Below are 16,688 nucleotides of genomic sequence, written 5' to 3' on the forward strand. Positions count from 1 at the left end.
TATTAGCAGTTCGGTACAGAATATTGTTATCATCCCAGACGTATGCCAGTAAAGATGCAGTATTACTATCAGTTATAACTGAAACGGCAGTATTGATTAGTAACAAATTAAAAATTAAGATTAGTATAACAATACTAAAATTGTAAACTACACTTATATTTTAAAGTAAATTGTTAAGAACGGCCATAAAAAATATAACATTTTTAAGTTTTCATTTTTGTGTTATACAGTCTTTGTTTATTATACAAATTTACATAATGGTAAAATAGTTTTAGTTTATCTAATTTATAACGACGAGAGACTTATACCACATGTTATGCTATGTCAACCGGTGAAACTAGATTAACAGATTATATATTTAAGCTTCCACAATTAAGTCAGGTATTTTTGCAATGTCCTGTGATGACCTATATCTTTGTAGGCATTTAATAAGTTTTATATAGTTCAGACGTACTTAAAAATGTAATGTGTAACTCTTTCATTCTCTCCCTTTCTTGCTAAAGTTTTTAACACATGCCCTGCTTCTCCTCCCCATCGCCCAAAATACATTACTTTTTAAATTTTTATTTAGACAGTAATTACAATTTGTCTCAACGGTTACATAATAAGGTATACATTATTGAATTACATATTCAGCTTGATGACAGAAAAATATTACAATTTATAAGCTGTATTGCTATTGAAATATGATAATATCAGTGTCATAAAGTAATATTTATCAGTGAAAAAAAAACAAATTTAATTGTTTTTATAACTTAGACAATACATTACGCTCTTTATTATTGTTGTTGGTATTACTATTATTATTATTATAATTTTACAAAAGTAAACTATCACTATGCTTCGACAAGGCATAATAGACTAAAAAATAATTGAATACAGAGAACCCCTGGTTTTGCGTTTTCGCGCCGCCGCAGCTGTGCCAAGTTATCAGACAACGACCGTAAGTGTTTATTTTTCAAATAGAGGGTGTTCTACACCTTTTGTCATGAGTTGTCTTGTCTTAAAGGATCATTTAAAATATAACAAGACGATATTTATACTACTTGGATACGTTTTTCTTATTTGCTTTATTTTTTTGCTTGTTTGCGTTATAATCTCAGACCAATTTATTAGAGTAGCATATTCTATCGACCAGAAATCATATCTAGTTAAAACATTGATGGGTAAATATTTAAATAGCTCATTAATTTATTCTAAACAACCAAAAATAAATGCTGATTTTCAAATTATTGTATTGTATTTGTATTTGTTAAAAACAAATTTAGTTAAAAATAACTGTTATCATACATCTTAATGGATTAAATCACAATACATAAAAACTACAGGACGTCGTTAAAATTTATATTTAAAAGTTATATCAAAGTGTGAAATACGAGTAGGGTACATGAAACCATCCTATGTATAGTGTTTGCCTCGTTTGTTTAGTTACATGTAGTTCAGAGGTTTAGATTATGTGCATGTAATGAATAGTGTTGGTGGTGTATAGTTAGACTAATGATGCTAAAGTAGTTGAATAATAATTAGTACAATATTCAGTTACAAAGTACAGCAACATTACTCATGTAATCATTCATAATTAATATTTGGAACTATATTACGTTCTAAAAATTGCTAGACGAAAATATGTTGATTAAACTAACTATCCTCTATGGTCTACTTAAGTACATCAATGTCTATACATTGATTTTTGTCAATATTTAGTATTTCTTCCATCTACAGATTCGCATCAAAATGTTTTATTAGTGTTTTCATCACTGTATCAGTTATAATTGCAATTTCTACAATCCTGTGACCAGTGTTGGGAAAAGATAACTATAAAGTTATCTAGATAAGATAACGGATAATTGAGTAATATATCATCTAAAAAAGATATTAAATTATTCATTTAACATTTATTTAGCTAAAAGATATAGATAAATACAATTTTATCTAGATGAAAAATAGATAAATTAAATTTTAACCTTCATAAAATGTTATACGAAAATGTATGAGTGAAACAAAGTATTTTCACAGATTACAGAATAATTTAATAACCAATAAGACGTAGGTACTAAGAAATGGACAGTTACGTCAAAGAGCAAATTTTCCTTATATTAGATTTCGTGATTTATGGCTACTCTGTTCATTTGTCATTTATTATTTTCATGTACTCTGTTTATGTCATATTTTATGTAGGCAACAGTAATAGTATAAATAGGTATAAAAAGTAAATACGAGTTTATCAAACTCGATAATCGATGACGGGACATTTCAATATCGGTTGAAACTATTTATAAACATATTGTTCTTTTTTGAGGCTTAACTATCGTTTTGGCCACATACGGTCTACGGACTACGGAGAGCCCACATTATGTTTAAAATGTTTATTACAAGGTTTTGTTATTTTATTTTGATTGAAAATACAAATAACTTTTTGGAAACGGCTCATTGTTTATTGGACTTGTATTACTATTAACTATTTTACTTTTATAGTCTTTACTCTTTACCCTATATGTAGTTACTGATACAGGACTCGCCTGACATGTATATATATTTGTAAAATATAATTTATAACCATTCTGCTCAAATAAACACCTGCACTTTCGACCATTTTTTTTGTTGGGATTTTGGTCAATGTTAATCTTGAAATTATTATCGTAAAAATTCTTATAAACACGTTTTATATAGCACTAGTAATTATTTCGAGAGTACTGGGAAAAAAATTATCAACATTAAATAAAAACTGAGCACTGTAGTCGAGAACTACGAATATAAATAATAAATTATACGATAATACATATATAACTCTTATCTACTTCTACCTATTAAAAATAGGTAAAAGACGTTTTGTATAATCGACTAAAATACATTGGATTACAATGGAATATTGGACTTGTCTAACAAGCCAACCCCAATGTATTAATAATATATTCTTATATCACTAATCACTATTCATTAGGACCTAGGTATATTAATATTTTTAGGCTAGGACTACATTATGCGTTTCGTCGGATCCCGAAACCTGTTTTTGTAAAACCCACGAATAAATAACTTAAAAAATAGTTACAATTTCTATCTAGATTAATTACCTCAGATAACCGATTTGTTTATCTAAATAAGATAATAAGATGATTTACTTTTTTTTATCTAGATAAGATGTTAATTACAATTTTTTTATCTAGATAATTCCCAACACTGCCTGTGACTACAGTGACACGAAATAGAAATTGGCAAGGTTTAGTGTATATCATAAGCTATCGTGTAGACGTCGAATCTATTTAGTTGAAATGTTGATGTAGAACGCAACGGAGTAAAATGCTGGCATAAGTTGATGATTTTTGCTACGTTTTTCAGAAATGAGAAACCCTAAAAAACCAAAATTAATAATATCGACTCATTCGAATCCTTTTAAATGGTGATCAAAGTTTAGAAAATGCAAAAATACTCCTCTCTTCTATCTCGTACGTGAACATGTTATTTTCAGATGTCGTATGGTTGTAAAACTATAATCTTTTACATCTCAATAAGTAGTTATATCTGAAAATATAAATGAAATATTTACCCTCATTAGAAATTAATTAAATTACTATGTTTGTGAAGCAAAAGTTTGTTTTTTCTTTATAAAGTTTTAAGAGGTATGATCAGTATATTTTAAATGAATAAAACCGTTTGGTTCAGCGTACTCAATTTATTGTATAGGTTTAATAACTAACAAAACATACATAAAATTTAGTTTTACCTAGTTGCCATTGGATGGCTATATAATATATAGATAGCACGGCCCATTATTTTAGACTTTTCGACCATGTTTTTCATAATAATTATTAAATGCATAACATCTGTCTTAAAAATAATTTGTAAATATTATGTTATATAATACATTGACTCGAGTTTATAAAAAACTTTTTATTAAAATATTATACTAATAGGGAAATAAACATGATCCACCACTTACGATATACATTATTCATAATGCTTTTATTTTCTACTGAGACATTTGTAAATTTGGTACATTACATTCGTTGTTTTATAAAAAAAATGAGACTCATATTAAAATATTTATAAATATTAAGCACGTAATAAATTATCATAAATAAAAAATTTACATCTTTCCTTTAGTTGTAGATATTTTATTTTGACTCACACTTTTATAGAATTTCCTTAGTAAATATACCTATTCATAGTAAATTAAGGATAAAAAATAAAATGTCTAATCAAATTATAATTATTATTGTCAATAGGATTTTATGGTAGGCGCGTGGCTGAGTGAGATAAGGCGGCAAAGTATCAATGCACGGTCGCCGGTTCGAATCTCGGCCACTAGCGATTTTGTTTCTTCGGGCGGGCAACTGTTTGGGGGGAGAAATGGCCATACTCTCTATGGAGCCAACTTGTTTGGTAACCTTAGATTGGCTATAAAGTATAAACCCAAAAATTCCAAATCTAAACCGTCTAAGCCCCGATCGATGGGAAAAACAAAATTAAACCGCAACAGAAAAGAATTGTCAATATACTTAAAACTTTATTTTTTATATACAAATGAGTAATGACAAATATATTGTGAAAGTATCGTTTGTGTTATTAATTTAAGGACAATTGAACATTTTGTTTTCACTTTAAAATGATAATTAGTTGTTTAGAAAAATATGATTGAATGTTTTGAACACCCTAAGCCCTAAGGAAAGATTAGGTGTTTATGTCAGTGGTCGACTATTCAGAAAATGATTGTTCGGTTTTATCCCCTGCGTTTATATTAATGGTCCTCTGTGATAGACTGTAGGGTCTAAAATGAGGAACTGCCAAATCATTCGTACGTCGAGTGTGATAACTAGGGCGTTGAAATATATACAATAAAGTATGGTATGTATTTTTTTTAAAGGGAAACACCCTGTTTATATTTATATGAGGGGTCTAGCACAATATCACAAATCCCACAACAAAGACCAGTAATACACGTATACATTTTTTTAAAATATTTTGTAAATCATGACCAATGAAGCTATCAATATTTTATAACTGATATATTTATTACTTTTTTTCGTCATTTATATTTTACTAGGTAGTACATTTTTAAGAAGTATTGTAAATTTTAACTTCAATGCATCGACGGAAAAAATATAAATTTCGATAAAAATATTAGCATTGGGGAATCATAAAAGTTTATTAAATGTTTGAGTAATAACATTATCATAACTGATAAAACAGTCACAACTTACTTTTGACTGTCTGATTAGTGTAACAGGTTGGCAACTATCTCTAATCCCAACCCAATAAACCGAACACCCCATCTCATGCAGATGTATTATTTAGTTTAAATTGTCATAAAACCTCTTTTATAACCACTATTTTATTATGCTCTATTTAATGTTTCTATTTAAAAATGCTCCTGAAATTATTAGTTTTTAAAGTGAATGAGCCTGTTGTTTTGAAAAATCTTGCTATGACACTAATCACGAAATAATTTGTTTTATGAAATAAGCTATTCAGTGGCTTTTGGGTAAAAAGAGATAAATTAAAACGTTGTGTATTTTTCCATGTCTAAACTAGTATAATAATTTTCAACAGCCTTTATCCTTACTTTTCAATAATGATAAACTGCAGTTTATGCGTAAAAATCTGTGATAACTAGATGGCCTATTTGGAATGCACGTTGAACTTAGGAAAATGTCAGTTTTTTCTTACTGCTAACTTAACCGAAGAAAACCTAACTTTGACGTCTTCGAACCGTGGAGTAATCAAAGAAAGCGTTTCGATGGAGACACTTTAAGTTCAGTCCTGTTATTTTTTTTTTTCCCCGTGACGGCAGAAGTGTTTGTTTAGTGGTTATCGATAAATCTATAGAATGCAATGGATTCTCGTGTTCACAACCGAACATACATAGCCTATTACCTTGTATTTTAAAATGCAAAAACGTATAATATTATGTTTTTTAGTGAAATTTCCCTGGAGAAATAAAAACGATTTTTTGACATCTGACGGTCGTGTCGGGAAATCTATTTGTCGTCTATAAACCGTTGTTGTGCGGCTGACAAAAAAGTTAGACAAAGCGTGTTTACGAGCAGACACCACAATGAATATTTGATGGTTATCCGTTAGGCTCACTCTGGTCGGGGATAAGCGGGCAGCCGGCAGGCAAAGACCGTTTAGGATATTTCCGTGAGGGCCGACTCAAAGGCGGCTGCTACGGGCGACGGCTGCGACCGCGACGCCACCGGTACACCACCACGTGCGCCCAGTTCCCCGTGCGGTGTCGTGTCGTCATGTTGTTACATTACCTTGGTCGTGTTCGGATTCGGATGTGCGTTCGAATGTGATTTGGCTAACAAACGTGGTGTAGGTTTAGGATTAACAATGAGCACCGTATTAATCACACCATCGCCTTGTGCTGGCAAGCGATGAGCGAAGTTTTTGTCATAGATCGAGACTATAATTAAGGTAAAAAAAAAAAAACAAATTTTAAACAAAAAACCTACAATAATAACATATATACTTAGATTTAAGTTATTTATAATTTATGATATTGCCCTTAAGAGTTTTTTTCTCTCGTGGACAGCTACAACCTTTATTGACAGTAATAATAGCTAATTGCCCAACTTGTGGGTTACATCTAAGCACAGCTCTTGCTATCATGGCTTACATCAGATAGATCACCCTGTATAAAAACTGAAATATAAATGAGAAAAACTAACAAATAAATAAAGTTAAGGTACAAAATAAGATAAATAGAATAAAATTCACATTTTTTTTAATTTTTAGCAAAGAAATAGTTACAAATCTTCTAAGTTTCATTTTGTATAATGGCTGCTGATGACGACTTGATATTTTAATTTTACATACTCAAACATATCAAACACGTCACATAACAATGTAGTATCTTTATTACAATTACTATGACTTGTTGATTGAGGACTTAGGAGGAATTAAATGGTCTATGTTTTTTAGAGTTTTTTTTTAATTGCATTTTTATAGGCTTTAAGTTAAATATGAGAAATATTTTAACTGTTTATTCTATTTTAATTGCATTGTTATTATATTTACAATACAAATTTAACATACAAACAGAAACGATAACGCTATATATTGTATAATATTTGTTTTAATAATTGTTATAATATGATGATCTCCTAATTAAAAATTATTGTAGTTTTATCTACATATTAAACAAGTTCTAATATGACTTTAGTAACATTCATTTCGCGAACTTATAATGGAGAAACCATCATTGAGCATCTTGCGTACCTATCACAAAATAAGTAACTAAATGTGTTTTATGTTTATTAGTCAAATATTTAAGGGATATAGATTCGAGTAATTAAACACAGTATGATCTCATTCCCATAGTCTTAAGTATCGTAGTAACTAGTATTGTATTATTATTTAATAGCTTTTAGGACATGTGGTACTCATTCAGTAATTTCACGTGTGATCGTATGAACAGACAATATTATAATATGCCTGATGACATCATACTTGTATCGTTCAGTCCATATAATAAAATAACATTAGCGTACCACATGATGAAAGTATATACAACACATTTATAAAACATGAACATATTTTGCAGGAGAAAGAGCCATCAGATAACAGATGGGGTCTATTGCTATATTTTTACTGTACTGTTTGTCAAGTGCAACAGGTCACTTGAATGTATTCATTAGTCAAAAAGAAGTTAAAAGGATCATGGGTACGTAGAAAATCATACAAACTATGAGTGATAATAATTTTTTCTTTGTAAATCATATCGTGCACAATACACATTACGATTGAAATGTGCATATTATTCTTTACAGTATTTATCTACCATATTTTATTATGATTATACAATAAAAAAGATAATCTAAATAAGAGAGTTTTTTAATGATATTAGGTTGTACACCTAATATTATTATTATTGCATTGTACATCCAATTTACTATTTTAATAATGCTTATGTATTGACACCAAAATAATAATGGTTTTCTTCCTATATGGTATATATAGAAATAATTATTAATATATTGACTGATCGAAAACTAGTTTTGGATAATTACTTTTGAAGTTATTTAAGTTTAAAGTGTAGGATGAACAAAAAATAAAAAAAAGTAAAATAGTTAAGTGCGATAAATATATGGTGCTTATAGCGCAAATGAGTATAAACTAATTTTAAAAAAACATCTTTAAAATATTCACTTGAACAAAAGTTATTTAATTTGTCTTATCAATTTGTGGGACACCTAGTATAGCATATATTTTTATATGTATAAAAACACACTATAAATAACTAGGTATAGGCTAACTAAACTAACTTTTTATTTAAATTTCATAACAAACTTAGAAGTCACTACTTTTAAATACATTACCTAAAGTCACACCATAATTATTGTTTATCTATATTTCCGTCAAAATAAAAATAACAAATTTCTTAAGTTTTTAGTTTAACACATTCAACTTTTTCTAAATCAAACCATTGTTTTAAAATATCTACTTATCAGAAATATTTCTACGAAATGCATTAGCTACAATATTTTCTCATTCATTATTGTATTAAAGTAATTATTTATGCGAAATTTTCGTATTTCAAAATAAACAATTTCACTGTTATAATATATCGTAAGTGTTCCAGGAACAAGAAATCTGCAACGCTTTTTTTTTCAGATAAAAAAAAAATTACCAATTCAATTTAACTATTCTTATCGATGTATGTATAAGGTTCTTAAATTACATTATAGCTTCCATGATTAAAATATCTAACAAGACTTTAAGGTTGCACCATTACAGCTTCGTTCAAGCTGTTAATCAATTATTATTATTTGTCTTTTGAATTCATCAAAGGTTCTATAATTTGAGGGTGAATAATTAACTTCTCGTTACCACTCTTTAATTGTACCTAATGAAGTATGAAACTTCATTAAAACTTAGTTTTGAAAGATCAAAGTAATTATTGTTTCACTAATTTGAATTTATTTATCTGAATAACTTATATATTTTGTGTTTAGGCCCCAATGGCGGTATAAAAATAACTATATATGACATAGCGTGTTATACATATATAATAAATACAAAATTAACTGTATATGGTTTTGGAAAAAGGTAATAGCTAAACTTTATAGCTATATTGATCTACAACAAATGTGCAAACTGCTGTGTATTTCTATAGTCCCAAGTCAACTAACGATAAGCTTTTAATTTTTAAATGCAAACTGTCACTATTTTACCAAAGACCACAAATTTTTATTAAAGAAGCAATACAAATGTTTTATTGGAGTTCAAAGCTTTAAGGGCTACGCATTCTATTTTTCAAGATAAATATTAAAGTATTTAATGTCAATGACTGAAAATGACGTATGTGTAACCTTTTGATTTTTCAAAGGATAAAAATTAATGAGTTAATTTCTGAGAAGTAAATTCAATTTACTTGTCAGTGAAATACTTAATACTTTAACTTTTCTCCGCACAATTACTTCTTAATTATTTAATTTTCTTAATAGAAGTCTTATGTAAAAATTAAGTTACAATCGTATCTATCTGTTTATTTTAATTTTTTTTTTAAAGGACTACTTATATTTTTATTTCTATTATTAATTATTATTTTTTTTTTACGAAGATATTTGTTACAAGTAAAAATTTAACCTCTTCGCTTCTTATTTAACAGATAGGCAAAAACAATAACGAAAAGTGTTAAATATTTGTTTAAAATATAATATTTCTAATATAGGTATCTTACTACGTTCATGTTCCTTTCGAACATAGAACTATAGAATAGTAACAATTAAAATGTCACGTTGCAATATACACCTTTAACAGTTATAAAGTAATAGATTAATGAAACAAATAACAACTGAAACACACAAAAAAAAAAAGTAGGCAACAGTGTAAATAATGCGATAACTGGTCTATTACTTTTTATACAATGTAAACAAAATATTTAATAATAAATACATACAAATTCAATTCAATTTACTGTTTTTTTTAATTTTTTTGTATGATGGAGGAAACATAAGTCGATTAAAAAGTTATGTATACGAGTTTTTATTTATAAGTAATTACTTACGTCGAATGTCATTTGAAAAAAAAACTTTATTTACTATTCAATCATGCCCTTTCATGCAATCTTATACGTTTTTATTGAAAGAGTTTTCTTTAGATACAAATATTATTAAATATAATGTATAATATACGTATAAAAAGTAAAAATAAATATTATTACAGGAGGTTTAAAAGAGAGCGAGACTAACGTATTCAAGGGTATTTACAAAATGCTTCAGCTAGGGATGAAGTGAGCACGAACTTTTTGAGAGTAACAAAAGAATAACAGCGCATTAAACGTTAAAAAGCCCTCAGCTTTGAAGGAATTAATTTTCGTGTGCTGCCGCTTCCGCCTTTTCAATGTAGACTTGCTAACATTAAATATTAACTGTTTGAAACCTTCGTCTTTTGCTCTCACCCCTATTTATTTTTGTGGCGTTTTAACAATCTAGAACAATACGATATGACCATTCTTTATCCCTCAGCGTTTGCATTGTTATTTTTGCTCTTAAATATATTAATTTTCAACCGTAACTATCTAAAAAAAACAACAAAAAATTGTAAAAATAAAAATTTAAGAATAAATTAACATAATTATAAAGTACTTATGTATTTTAATAATATTTAATTCATAAGATATATCTATTGAAGCTATGTCGATTTTTAATTTCAGGAAATCCTTAAAAATATAATACAATTTGAATATTAAAATTAATTAAATATGTTTAAACCGTCAAGTGGTAAAAAAAAAATATTAAATTACATTTTTTAGACAGATAAATTTCAACCAACAAGTATATTAATTATTAGCTGCACTTATATTGATAACACTAATTTTAGAACGAGTGTTAATGTTTGTATTCTTAATTTAAATTAGGAATTAAAGAAATTGTTTTTCTTAAGACCTCTGATTTCATAAAGGTAGGTATTCCGGCAAGCGTGTTTTAAAAACTATTTAAAACATTTTATGGGCTTTGTTTAACTAAATTTTAACTAGTTAGGAGTAACTTTTTTTTTTAAGTTGATAATATTTGTCAATACGTTTTATGATCAGTGAATGGATTTTATACAAATGTTAACTTACTTAAAACAAATATTCCAAGTAATAAAAATTATATTATTACATAACTACTAAATGTAAAAAATGCTACTTTAATATCTTTCACAAAATCTATGAGAACAATAATTTAAATTGCGTAATAAGTAAAGTATTTTAGATGAACACTAAAATGTAAGTGGCTCAAGCTATTTTGACAACGCATACACCATATCTATGAAAATTGTCCTAAAAGAGTACAGACCCTGTAAAATGCGAATACCAATTCAATAAGTACCCGGTGCTTTTATAATTTAATGTTATATTATGTATTACATGGCTGAAATCATTTTTACTGCGATACTAATATCTAGCAAAAGTTGAATAGTGCGTTTATAGATAAAGTTTGGTCTATTGATCAAGTTCAGAACATTTTTTTAACGGTTGGTGGCTTTAAAAATGGACTTCATTGTCAACCACACTTGTCAAATTTACTATTGTTATCGTTTTTTAATTTGAAAACATTAGAAATGAGAAGATTTGGGTTGGATATTTGTTTCATATTTTAATAATAGTATACAATGTTCAGAATTTAAATATTGATTTTTTTTACATACTAATGTTGATTATTTTAATTTATATCCTATAGTAGTATACTGACATAGAATTGTGTTCAAAGTTCGTTATGTATTAATTATAATTAAGCTTAACACTGTACAATTGTATAGTGTTACTACAATTGTATATTATAATTGTTCAGTCTTGAACATGATATGTTGATATGCACAGCCCGTCTAAATACATAAATAAATAAAATTAATTTACTTTGTTATGATAAATATGTCATTGTTGAACTGCCTATTTTTTGTCGTATACTTATAAAACTACCGATAAAAAACAACTATAGACCGTTGTGAACTTTTCAAAAGTTTGCCATGTTATTTTCCCTTGGCTGTCGATCAACTCAAAGTTAAAAAATAATGGGGGTTGGGTTACCGTCATGCGGAAAATACGTCATATATAGAGGAAAAAAATACACAGCATATAATAAATATGCAGGGGAAAAAATATTATGTATGTATATTTGAATTACAGTTCAAACCTTTTTCCTGGAAATATTAATAAAAATCCTATGCTTTGTATATTATTTAAGTTTCAAGTGGCTTATTCATTTGTTGAACTTCATGTTTATGGTGCATATATATGTTTTTTTTGTTTGTGATTTCATATTTCTTTTCACTGTAATTTTTATTTCTACGCATTTCAATTTTGTAGAGTGTTAAATTATATAAATTATTAAGTTACAAATAATGTAGAAATAACGATATTTATTTCAATTTGATTTTGGTATAATAAAAATAACTATGTACATTCATATATTAAATCTATAGATTTATGAAATTAAAATATATTGAAAATAATGTACTTACTATTTTATGAAAACTTATTATTATTTTTTATTACTGTTATAAGGTCCGTCCACAAATCATCCACTTGAAATGGTCAAATACCATGCTTAATCGACGAAAGCCTGTGAAGTTGCCACATAGTGTCCTGTGGATAGGGGGGCGAAGAATAAAAAAAACAGCATGACGTCCTGTAGAAGTTAGGACAGTTTTAATGTGCTCTTCCAAAGGCGGTGGTCATCCCTTCTGAGTGAAATATCGTTGTTGCATTGTTGCTGTTGTCACTAGAGGGGTGCAATTTTTTACGATTATTGTCTAACTACTGGTACTCGTTTTTGTAATTTATATATCGATTCTCGGTAGTTACCCTACAAGAAAAAAAATGTTAAAAACAAGGGCGCCAGACGTCAGGCATGACGTGGCTTTTCTCATTTCGTTTATGATTTCTTCATTCGCTGCGTATACACGACGTTTGCCCTCATTCGTTTTTTACGGTCGTTTATCATCATATAAAAATAAATAAAGGCGGCACGGTGGGATATTTACTTGATTATCGCACCATTATTTCATATTTACTTCGAACACCCACGCATAAAGATGATAAGACTTAGGGGCAAGATAATATAATGCACGCACAATCAATTTTATTAAACTGGGTTTATTTAGCACAAAATCTATTTAACGATTATTTATGTCACAATTAAAACAAATATACTTAGGTGAAAAAATTATTAATTATTATAATAATTAATGTGTATATGGCATCAGCATTTTGATATAGGTTAAACTAAAAATAATAACACAATTCGGATAAATGATTAAAAAAAAACTTTACGAGCGTTACTTTTTTATATTAGAAATCTTAACGACCAAGTACTAATAGAGACCTGTTTTTGGTTAGTTTTATGTATTTACTTTATACGTATCATGTATAACATGAATTTATAAACAAATAAAATATAGAATAATTATCGTCAATATGGGTAAAATATTATTAATGATTATGAATTTTAAACAATTGTATTTTTAATATTTACTATTTAGTTGTATATATGATGTATAGAGAGTTATTTACAATGTTTGTTACAGTATTTTTTTAAATATTCCTTTTATCGTATTCTTTTATTCAGAATTGATTATCGACCAGTCATTTTTAATATTATATCATTCTGCATTTCTTAAGTGAATCAATAAAATATAGGTCGCTATTTAACTTTTAAAAGTTACCATTTTCAAAATAATATTTTAAGTATTGTTAACTATTTTTAAAGATTGCAGTATCTTAACACTTTCTAAAGCTTTATCAAAAATAAATAATTTATACGTGACCTAAAAATGTAGTAAAGTCTCAAGTATGTGTGGCTATTAATTATTTTGTTTTATATTTATTTAAAACAATTTTTTTGGTATTGGATTCATACATTTTACTGACATTATGAAAACAATAACTCAATATTTATATAATATATTTCATTTTTAATCTCCTATTATGGTTGTTCTCTCCATACTGATTGTTATTTCAAATGTGTATTGGCTATATTAAAACATTGGTCAGATAATGGGGGCCAGGGTTAAACAGCCTGCGGTGCAATTAGAAACAGGGGTTTGCAGAGACCATTAAAAGCACCACGATGTGTCATTGTGATAGAAAAAAACGTCCCATTGCCACCCTTAGCCGTATCCGCAAAATATCATTAATTTCGTAAACCACTGTAATTATGAATAGCCCTTAGGCATATAAATCTCGAAATTACCACAATACAATATATGCCTGGGACAAAGAGTTTGTTGGGTTTTTTCCGTTTATAATTTTTTTAACGCTTTTTTTGTAAACGAAAAGCTTTATTAAACATATCTTTTCTTTAATTTATTATAACCACTAACCAAAAAAAAAAATCAAATTTGATTTTGTATAAAGTATTTAAATATTTAAAAGCTTTAAACAAACTGACAGTGAACGAATTTTCGCTTTCAACACGTTATCGTTTATCATGATAAATTACGTTATTCAAACTGTTATTAACGTCTTAATATAATAGCCTAACTCCCTGTAGAGCTTGATTATATTATAATGTATACGATTATAACTTTTAACTAAATAGATTTTTAACTTTTACAGTGGTATTCATTTATAGACAATTATTATCGTCAAAAGTTTTGACTTTTAAAAGCATTTTCAATACAATAAGGTGTTCGAAATTGTTTTTAAAATCCGGTGTAATGTTACATTGTATTTAATTGGCTCTTAGTACGTAGTTCGTATCTTAAAATAACAATAAAAAATAAAACATCCATGTTAAAAAAATTATCACAAATCCAAAGAGAATATTTTTACTTCACTATTTACTATCTCAGTACACGTATTAATTAAAATACGACTGGACTGACTATGCAGATTTTTAAATCAGATTAAGTGACAAAGACTAATGACATACGCGCTCAATCGATTTAGCTTATGAGGGGGAAAAACTAAAAAGCCACCTGAGTTGTTAGTTAAACCCATTAATTTCAATTAAGTTAGGACTGAAGGCTTAATTAAGATAAACAATTATTGGGATTGCAATTTCAGCAAAGGGATCAATCTAAAATCTAAATAAAAACTTGACTGATACATTTATAATTTAATTTATGTGTATATTTTTACTATTGAAGTTATAAAAGTTAATTTTCTTAAATTTATAACCATACAATTTCACTTACTTAGTCTGAAAATTGATTTCATAAGCCCTTCTAAATTGATTAACAATCGAATTTTCTGAGTAAAATTTTAAAATGTATGATGTCTCCCTAAATATCTTATGGCAGTTGCAACTCTTGAGTAGATGTATGACGTTATAATATAAGGAGAAACTACTCTAAAAGTGAGAACAATTTAAAGAGAAATACTGTTAACACTTCGCTGTCAAAACCATTTGTAATAAAAATAATTTATATACTGTAAACGTTTTCCAAAACATTGACCAGACAACAAAGACTTCCTATACGGTGGTTAGAAGTGTAACTGACGTTTAAACGATAAAATATAGAGTTTTGAAAGAAGATTGTTTTCATAGTACTTTTTGGTTTTATATAAGAAAACATAGTATAAATATATGGAATCCCGGGCCCTTGGGCTTTAGATATTCTAGACTCCAAAATCTCTCCCTTGATCAGAGAATCTATTTGTTTTAATGAAATTTAATAATAGGAAACCTTGAATTTATTTATAACTTTTTCTCATGTTTGCCATTCTTAACTTAACCACTTCCCAGTTTTTCAGCGTATATTAATACAAATATTATTAATTCCAGTTGCATCAATTCTAGGTCTTTGTCCGACTAAATTTTCGAAAATATAAACAATTAATTCTATTTCTCATTACTAGCTGTCACTTTAGCTAATTCGCCTGAGTAGTATTTCAAACCGCGGGTTCCGCTAATTCAGTTATGATATTAGACATACGTTTTCAAACTTAAGAAACTAAAACCATTTTTAGGATTGAGTATTATCAAATTAATATGTTTTAATTGTTTGCATGTTTTAGCTAAATCATTTTAATATCCTAATATAAAAAGAAAAAAATACTGGAAGTGCAATATATGTATAGTTTTCCTTTTACACTGATGTTTTTAATATTGATTTATGTGAGTTACATCTATTTCTTTACAGGTCTATCAGCTGAATTATATTACGTTCGCGATGGAGTGGTTAATACATACGCAATGAATTTCGAAGTACCGGTGCCAGCTAACATCGGAGAACTCGAGTTTTGCTGGGAATCGCTTACTCGGCACTCAGTAAGTAATAATTATCCCAAATATTTTACATTTCATAATGCGCAGTATTGTATTATCTAAAAGAGCTTGAATTGACATTTTAACGCGGTAAAAAAGATGAAGTCGCGGGACACTGTTCGAAATATTATTATGTTACGGGCGACTATAAAGGACTAATTGGCCGTGTGACATAGAACTAACTTTTGAGAAACATCACAGGAGTGGAGTATAGGTATTATTTAGACTTGAAAATCACGTAGTGCGTTCAACAAGCGAGACCCCAAAACTTTTGCCTAAAAGGCAACCCCGTTTACGTGATCTTTACACTTTACAACCCTTTGAACGCGAACAGCTGTAACTGCAGGAAGTTCGTGAATTTGCATTGAAACGTATCTGAGCGATAGAAAACTTCATTTTTCCTATATAATACATACGAGTATGCTATAAATTATAATACTATAAGTCACTACACTGTCACTTGTACTGACACATTTATTGTCAAAT

At 28.0% G+C, this 16,688-nt stretch overlaps 1 protein-coding gene across 3 annotated transcripts in view; it reads left to right on the top strand.

Moving 5' to 3' along the window:
* The window catches only part of LOC126835426 (tyrosine-protein kinase Dnt-like), a 47,766-nt gene that overhangs the window by 7,950 nt on the left and 23,128 nt on the right, over window positions 1-16,688 (top strand). The window contains exons 1-3 of one of the 3 annotated variants that reach the window (XM_050568003.1): window positions 6,237-6,417; window positions 7,547-7,666; window positions 16,078-16,205. In XM_050568003.1, coding sequence (XP_050423960.1) covers window positions 7,570-7,666; window positions 16,078-16,205 — 225 coding nt within the window. In that variant the 5' untranslated portion in view covers window positions 6,237-6,417; window positions 7,547-7,569. Of the gene's footprint in view, window positions 1-6,236; window positions 6,418-7,546; window positions 7,667-16,077; window positions 16,206-16,688 lie in introns of those variants that run through there. The other 2 variants (XM_050568004.1, XM_050568005.1) reach the window with 2 other exon arrangements.

Source organism: Adelges cooleyi, unplaced genomic scaffold (genome assembly GCF_023614345.1).
Source record: "Adelges cooleyi isolate 19-005CV unplaced genomic scaffold, UGA_ACOO_1.1 ACOO_flye_CR_arks_rails_tigmint_CR_PRNA_23, whole genome shotgun sequence".
Taxonomy (NCBI): Eukaryota; Metazoa; Arthropoda; class Insecta; order Hemiptera; family Adelgidae; genus Adelges; species Adelges cooleyi.